General features: G+C 36.7%; 1 protein-coding gene across 1 annotated transcript; it reads right to left on the reverse strand.

The window, feature by feature from the left end:
- Window positions 1–699: 699 nt before the first annotated feature.
- Window positions 700–8,038, reverse strand: noxred1 (NADP-dependent oxidoreductase domain containing 1). Its single transcript, XM_053633892.1, has 6 exons — window positions 7,621–8,038; window positions 5,124–5,287; window positions 4,248–4,428; window positions 2,442–2,596; window positions 2,103–2,301; window positions 700–1,174 (listed from the first exon to the last, which is right to left on the reverse strand). The coding sequence occupies exons 1-6, from the start codon at window positions 7,776–7,778 to the stop codon at window positions 1,048–1,050; spliced, it is 984 nt and encodes a 327-aa protein (XP_053489867.1). The 5' UTR covers window positions 7,779–8,038; the 3' UTR covers window positions 700–1,047.
- Window positions 8,039–8,725: the final 687 nt, after the last annotated feature.

Below are 8,725 nucleotides of genomic sequence, written 5' to 3' on the forward strand. Positions count from 1 at the left end.
ATGCTGCATGTGTCACATTTTTTCCAAGGTGGCCCACATTTGTTTTGCGATTTTTGAGCCATGTTCACTATTTAGCACATGGGCCACTTTAGGGTCACATCATTACACATTGCTGTGAGCACTGCATCTTTGCCCAAAAAGGCCCACTTGTGATTGGGCCATATTTGCTATTTTACATGTGGGCCACTTCAGGCTCATATCCATTTTGTCTGGGCCAAAAGAAGGCCAGCAGTGTCGCATCACTGCCTGAAGTGGCCCACATCCAGATGCTATCTGGGGGAAAGATCATGTGAAACTCCATGTAGACTGTAAGCCGAACTCAGGATTGGCAATGCTAATTTAATTTAGTTTAAGACTTCATTACCTGGAAGTAACTATCCTTAAGATTCGTTTTGAAGGCCAATTTGGAGGCCGTGATTAGCTCTTAAGTAGGATTGCTTCTGGTGTAATTTAAACCCTGTCCAGGGAACCACCCCTTCATGTTAGAAACAGCTTTATTGTTTTACAGGTCATATGTTCACATGTTCTATTTGTCTGACACTAAAAAATGGCTACCACCTTTATAAATTAAACAGGTATTCAAAAGTTATGAATAAGAATTATATAAGCATGTCTGTGTCCTTTAATGTTGTATGAACTTCCTAAAGAACAATTGACCCGAGAAGTAATGAATGAAAAATCCATAAATAACATTCTGCCAGTCACAAAAGCAAAATCATGTTGAAATATTTTTATTTTTTTTTAGCATATGACATTTGCTAAGAAACAAATGAACCGTACACTTGCACAGTCAGTGTAATTAGGCCCCAAATGGTACTAAATATCCAGAGAGCTACAGAACTATTTCAGGGCTGCTGAGAAACCCTGACTATTCTCATGAGCCTAATTATCCTAACCTTATTTTAACAATGTGGTTTACATATGATCTACTGATTCAACTTGTATATATAGTCAAAATATTACACAATAGTTATTGGAAAATAATTGTAAAATTGTTGTGGTGAAATTGGTTCCTTACACTTTTTGTCTTTGTTTCACTCTTTAAATTCAGCCAGAAAATGTTTTTCGATACATCACAGAAATGCAGTCTTGTAAAGCTTTACATCCTGACAGACAAGAAGTCAAAGGAGACTGTTTTGTCTGTACATCAATAATGTTAATCCATGGGAAAGGCCTGCAAGACAGGAAATAGTATATAAAAATTATTATTACACTAACAGTCAAAAGTTAGACACACTCATTCTTTATTTTTATTATTTTACAATAATAATAATGTCATCAAAACTCTGGAGCAACACACATGGAACTATGGGAATTATGTTGTGATAAAAAATCCAAAATAAATCAAAATAATTTAATATTTTATCATCCTCAAATTAGATTACCTTTTTGCCTAGAATTTCCAGAAATGTATTCTTGGTATTTTCTCAACCAATTTCTTGAGGATTCTCCCTGAGATGCTTTTTAAACAGTATTAAAGGAGTTATCACCTACGCTGGACTCTTATCGGCTGCTTTTTGGAATATTTCGATCCAAGTCGTCCATTTATTAAAATGTTAGTTTTCTAATGAAATAAATGAATATGTTGGCACAATTATATTTTTGTTTACAACACCGATTTCAAACATTTAATAGTACACCTTCAGATCAAAAGATTTTTAAGATCATGAGAAACATTTCAGTCAAGTGTCTCCAAACTTTTGATTGGTAGTGTATATGTGTGTATATATATATATATATATATATATATATATATATATATATATACACACACACACACACACACACACACAGTGAGAACATGCAAACTCCGCACACACATTAGTCCAGCTGAACCCCATTATGAATGCAGTTTCGTAGATTTAGGGAATTAGTAACTATGGAGGAAAATACATTTTCACACAGGCCCAGTTGGTATTGGATAACTTTTTTGCTTCAACAAATAACATTATCATTTAAAAACTCTATACATTTTTTAAACAATTTAGTATGAGATATACACAAAAACAGAAGAAATCAAATAGCAAATACTTTTTCACAGCTCTGTACGTAAGTATATTGAATGGATTATCAGCAGAGAGAACAGTTAATAAAGCACTCACTCCTCAGAGTTATTAAGTCTAGATGCCCAGGATGAGTTGACAAAGCTTTGGCAGGTCAGAGTTACGGTTGGGATTGTCGTCTGAAACAAGTCACTGAGCAGTTGGACGGTTTGGGTGGCGATCAGTCCCTCAGCAGTGCACATATTGAGGAGAGTGTAGAGCACAGCACACACCCACCTCTGATCCAAAGAGAGACCACCTGTCAGAGACAACGCAAACAACAGCATTACAATTAAATACACAACAGAAAAGTCAGGTAACAGGTGTGACAGGAAGGACAGACGTATTATTGAGCAAAAAAATTGTGTTTTTCTGGGATGTCCTGAGTTTTCAACTCACCAGTCATTGATAGTGGGCATGATGCACTCAGAACCCCTTCATCCTTTAGAGCTGCTGCCACTCGATTATGGCAGAGCCACAAGTGACCCGAATCACAGGTCATAAAGCTGTACTGAGGTCTGAGAACAAACGCGTGACCAAGAAGTAACGCCAACCTGTAAAATGACCACAATAACAAATGACCCTTTTCAGAGCACTGTGCTCACCAAACACATCTAGATTAGATTAGTTTAGTTAGATCTAGATTAGTTTCAAAGAGACAATTTATAGGACTTGATTAAATATTCTGCAATAAGTATACAGGCCTACTTTTGGTTTAATTTAAATGCTGTCTGGTAAACCACCCCTTGATATTAGAACCAGAAAATTAACAGCTTGCTCTTTAAGTTCTTTATGACTGACAGTGTACCAACAAGACACGTAAAAAGGCTCTGAATGTTATACAACTACATGTATAAGTGCATGTTATGTATTACAGTACAAGGTATCTCACAACCAGACTGTGTAACAGCTTCTTCCCCCAAGCCATCAAACTCCTCAATACTCAGGACTAACACACATGCGCACACGCGCACACACATGCATGCACACTTTCTGGACTGAACACCATCCCACTCCCATTGTGATAGCGATTTGCACATTCCTGCATTGACTATTGCATTTTGCTGCTACTGTACTTATAAAAATATAGGTATTTAATTTCTTGTCACTATTATGCACTTTACCTGGCTGCTACTGCAATAATTGCTATGTCCATATTTGGTATAAGCTAATCTGCTTAATACTAAGTCATAGCATTTTATGTTTACATTTATACCATTTTGAAATTATATTGTTACTCTTTGGCACCTATCTTTTGCACTACCTGTGATATTGGACACTCCCACTGTGTACTGTTCAGCGCTACACTGTCACTTACTGTCCCTATAGTCCTGTTTTAGTAGTACTGTACTGTCCTGTGTTGTTAGCACACATTTGCACATGCACTTTATGTAAAAATGTGTAGATCTTATTTAGTTCTGTGTTGTCTCATGTGGTTAGAGTGTTGTTTTATGTAGCACCATGGTCCTGGAGGAACGTTGTTTCGTTTCACTGTGTACTGTACCAGCTGTATATGGTTGAACAATAAAGTGAACTTGAACTTGAACTACAGTAAGGTAATATATAGAAATATATCATAATAATATAAGAGCGTAAGAATCGTAAGAATAAGAGCAAGAGTATATGCATCCTTGGCACTTAAAAAAAAGTGTGGAAATAGTTTAAGAATTATTGTTATTTAAGCATTTTTGCATTCATTTCAGTTATGTTTCTTCCTAAAGAACATCCATCCATCCATTGTCCATACTGGTTATGCTACACAGGGTCACTGGGAGCCTGGAGCCTATCCCAGGGAACTCAGGGCACAAAGTGGGGGTCACCCTGGACAGGTTGCCAACTCATCGCAAGGCACAATCACACACACATTCACACACTACAGACAATTTGGAAATGTCAATCAACACAATGTATGTCTTTGGACTGGGGGAGGAACCCAGAGTACCTGGAGGAAACCCCCAAAGCACGGGGAGAACATACAAAAACAAACATGTGCACATAGGACAGAGGTGGGAGTCGAACCCTCAACCCCGGATGTGCAAACCAAACTTGCGAATCACTAAGCCCTACTGAACTTTTTCAAAGCACCGTGCTCATGGTTCCTACAAAACTAAAAACATAATTTTTCTTATAAAAAATTAAAAATAACCAAACAGTGGTGAGGATTCATCTTAAACATGACACCTACATGTATATCTGAGGTCATACCTGTGTAATGGCACTGCCGAGGTGAAACTGTACACTAGGCAGCGAGCAGACAGCTGAGAGTGAAGCTCAGAACACACGTGATGAAGATGAGTGGGAAGAACGCAGAGGAAGATCACGTCTGCCCAAGTGGCCAGCCTGCGGTTATCGAAATAACACCTCACACCTCTGTCTGAGAATTCACCTACAATGCAAACAGATGGCCATGTCTCATTCACTGTTCTATAATCACTGTGAGTTCTGTGAGCTCTAATCAGCAAGAGTGGTTGAAATACACATAATGGCCACTTTATTACTTACACCTACTTAGTATATACACTCATTGGCCATTTTATCAAGTAAACCTACTATATAGGTGTCAACTCCAGAATTATTAGCACCCTTGAAAAAAAAAAAACCCTGTATAATTGTAGAAAATAAACATTACACACAATCATTAAAATGGACTCAAACAACTAGGAAACTATTTACCGCTAAAAATACTCAATTTTCTCTCAAAATGTATGTGGTGAAATGTTTGACATCTCTAACAAATATTTAAAAACAAGCAAATTACACCTTTTGTAAAATAATTTAGTAAAATAACTTTATTGTTGCACTTGAGCAAGTCCTGTGTTCTTGGGATATAAATAGATTTGGCATACACATAAAACCCCTTTGACATTCATCACCATGGGGAAACCATGTGCTGAGAATGGTACAACATCCTGTGTTCCTTTATCACTGGTGCACAGGGTAATGTAGTGCTACAGTTCCTGAGTTCAACATAGGTTTTGTTTAGTTTCTTATTTAGGATTGCAAAGACAATGCAAATATCATTTTATTCTCAATAGAACAAGTTCAATGTTTGTTGAAAACATGGCTAATTTAAACACTTACTCAGTGTGTCTGGTCTTTTAGTTGACATGTGAATGTTAGATGGTTTAAAGGCTGGTATGGTCAATAAAAGCTGTGCCAGCTGTTTGCCCATGTGCCCACCTCCAATAATGCCAACCTTCACTGGCTGCAGGTCTGATTTATTAGTAAGGTGGTTTAATTTATCCCTACAGGTTAAAAAAAAAAGTAACATATACGTGTTATTGTTAAAACGGGACACTACAGGTAGTGTAATCAAAACAATATTAATCACATCAAACTTTTAGATAAATTGCATCTATAAAGTTTATTGTCTTCTCTTAAAATGCAGTAATAAAAACATCAACACTCAACAGAAAAAAGTTTATTTCATTGTTTTTGTCCACTCATGAGCACTGCAGGAGGTTTTAAGCTCCATCCACAAAAATGTCAAGTCATAAATCTGTCGTAAATTTATTAATAAGTCGTAAATTTATTAAATACCCAACAGAAAAAAATATTTAACGTGACATATACAGTACTGTGCAAAAGTCTTAGGCACATGCAAAGAAATGCTGTGGAGCAAAGATGCCTTCAAAATAATGAAATGAAATATTTCTAAATTTTTTAAAGAGCAGTAAACATTAGTAAATTAAACAAAGTCAATATTTGGTGTGACAAAAAAATTTAAAAAATGAAAATAGTAGTCTCCGGTATAATTAGTGTAGTTTTATAAGGAAATGAGCTGTAAGTTTTATTGAGCATCTTGCAGAACCAGACCAGACTTTGACTGTCACACTTGCTTCATATTTTTGCAGCAAAACCCAGCAGCCTTCATTGTGTTTCTGGCTGAAAAGTGTCTCTTACATAATATGCTGCTGTCTTTATTGACATACAAACATTTTCTGTAACATTTAATTTTGTGCTAGAAAACTAATGTATGGGAATCGAAAATGTTTTTTTCGAGTCATAAAATAAAAATCTATAACAAAGTTTGTACTTAAAAAAAAAGAGGTTTCTAAAACTTTTACACAGTACTGTACATAATTCCAATATACAAAATTCATATTTAAATACTTTTGTCAGCTCTCAAGCTTCATAAGAAACTGCTAATCTCCTGGGGCTTACACAGAACGGTACGAAAAACTAAAAACATCCAGTGAGCGGCAGATTCTACATGCCATGACGCTTTGTTGATGAGAGGTGAGAGGAGAATGGCCAGACCGGCTCGAGCTGACAGGAAGCTACATTAACTCAAATAGCCAGTATTTACAGTTGTGGTGAGCAGAAAAGCATCTCAGAAAGGACAACATGCCGAACCTTGAGGTGGATGGGCTACAACAGCAGAAAACCCCATCAGGTTTCACGTCTGTCAGCCAGGAACAGAAAACTGAGGCTGCAGTGGGCACAGACTAATCAAACCTGGACGTTTAAAACGTTTATACAATATTCAACTGCCCAGTTTAGGTGTGTCTACGCTCACTGTAGCCTCATGATTGGATAATTGCATAAGTGTATAGGTATATACACTCAGGTGTTCCTAATACAGTGAACATCATGTCCATTTTTATGTCATTATGATATACACTACCGGTCAAAAGTTTGGAGACACTTGACTGAAATGTTTCTCATGATCTTAAAAATCTTTTGATCTGAAGGTGTATGATTAAATGCTTGAAATCGGTGTTGTAGACAAAAATATAACTGTGCGAACATATTCGTTTGTTTCATTAGAAAACTAATATGTTACTAAGCGAATATTGGAGCGAAATATTCCGAAAAGCAGCCGATAAGAGTCCAGCGTAGGTGATAACTCCTTTAATACTGTTTAAAAAGCATCTCAGGGGGAATCCTCAAGAAATCGGTCGAGAAAATACCAAGAATATATTTCTGGAAATTCTAGGCAAAAATTGGGTCTACTCTGAAGATGATAAAATATAACATTTTGATTTGTTTTGGATTTTTTATCACAACATAATTCCCATAGTTCCGTGTGTGTTACTCCAGAATTTTGATGACTTTATTATTATTTTAAAATGTGGAAAAATATAAAAAATAAAGAATGAGTGTGTCTAAAATTTTGACCAGTAGTGTATATGTAAATGTTCTTTATAAACCTGATAACCCACACTTACTTATGTTTAAAACTGTTTGTTTTTCCTAAAAAGATTTTATTTTCTGTATTCACAACCAAAAATCAAAATGAAAAGTTTACTATCGAGGAATTTCCCAAAATGTTGATGATTGCTGGCTGGATAAACAGTATGTTGGATATTATTCTGAAAAATAGCATAAAAACATATATAAGAATAATCTCATGGTATTTTATTGATTAAACAACAGAGACATTTTATTCTAATGAACTTTTCTGTAAAAGTCTTTCTCTGGAGACCATCAAAGCAAAACAAATCTTCACTTTTTTTTTTCTTTTTTTTTGTGAAAACCTTCCAATGCAAAAACACAAGAAGGTCAGCAAAACAAACAAACACCCCTGTTCAGCTGTGAGTCAGTGTGCAGGTGAGGAACTGAACATGACCGCTACCTGGCTAAAGACACGAGGCTGCAGAGAAACACCGCGTGCGCACAGCCACACACTGCTAACGCGGAAGAGCGACTGCGCAGGAACACACACTGTTCTTCCTCTTCCTCACTGAGTCCATTTTCAAACTGAAGAGACTTCAAGTTAAGCATCAAGTCCATAGTTATTAAGCTTTTACGTGACCAGACGATTTCTCAGGACGCTCGAGCAGCGTTGCCTTGACTACAAGTGATGAGTCGTTCATTTTGAATGAATCTTTAATATGACTCGGGAACAATGAGTTGTCTCAGAGAGTGATTCGTTCATTTCTGACCGCACATGCGCTGTAACATCCCCATAGGTTCTGTAACGGAAACAGAAATGATTAGTTCAGCTCTCGAGTCGTCGGGTTCGAGTCATTCGTTCTTCCGGTGGCCGCCGCATAGACAATACACCATGCAGTACCGGAAACGGGATGAACGAACGACTCGACACAAAAAAACAATTAGGCCTGCTGCTCAGTAAGACACAGAATTCATCTAACTCAATACACAATTAAAAAATAACTTGATCAACAAGTGTACTATGGATTTAGATAATGCTTCTAACAATGTCATGGATGAGGGGGCGTGCCACATGATGGGGGGCTAGGGGGGGCTTGAGTTACAAAAGGTTGAAAACCTATAGTTTATTTTATAGTTTATTAAGTACTAGATGTGTTGGGAAATTTAATGTGTAACATTTTAATTATATTCTGCTGAAATTAACGAAATGACTCGAAAAAAGATTCGTTCGTTTTGCTGAACGAGATTCAAAGATCCGAGTCAGTAAAATGATCCGAACTTCTCATCACTATTGACTACACATTCCAGCATTGTTGGTAACACAGTGGGTGTGGTTTGTTTGCGAAGCGAGAAATTACAACAAACTATGAATTTTCAAAATAAAAGCCATTGTTCGGTACACAGTGTGTTGGTGGATCATATACCGTGTCTGTGTGATTCTCAATTTTCCAAAAGTCATGAGGAATGAATGGTAACTCGACTACACTCAGTTCTCATAGAACAGGCAAATAAATAAATAAATCGAGCAGATATGGAAACGCAAGAGTATGCTCATGAGGTGCATC

Source organism: Ictalurus furcatus, chromosome 9 (genome assembly GCF_023375685.1).
Source record: "Ictalurus furcatus strain D&B chromosome 9, Billie_1.0, whole genome shotgun sequence".
NCBI lineage: Eukaryota > Metazoa > Chordata > Actinopteri > Siluriformes > Ictaluridae > Ictalurus > Ictalurus furcatus.

Excerpts from the sequence above, each read along its gene's own strand:
- noxred1 (XM_053633892.1), bottom strand. The coding sequence starts at position 7,778 with ATGGACTTGATGCTTAACTTGAAGTCTCTTCAGTTTGAAAATGGACTC. Across the intron at positions 5,288-7,620 it reads AGCCTCGTGTCTTTAGCCAG|GGATAAATTAAACCACCTTA; the intron begins GTAGCGGTCATG and ends TTTAACCTGTAG. Across the intron at positions 2,597-4,247 it reads TCGGCAGTGCCATTACACAG|GTTGGCGTTACTTCTTGGTC; the intron begins GTATGACCTCAG and ends GTCATTTTACAG.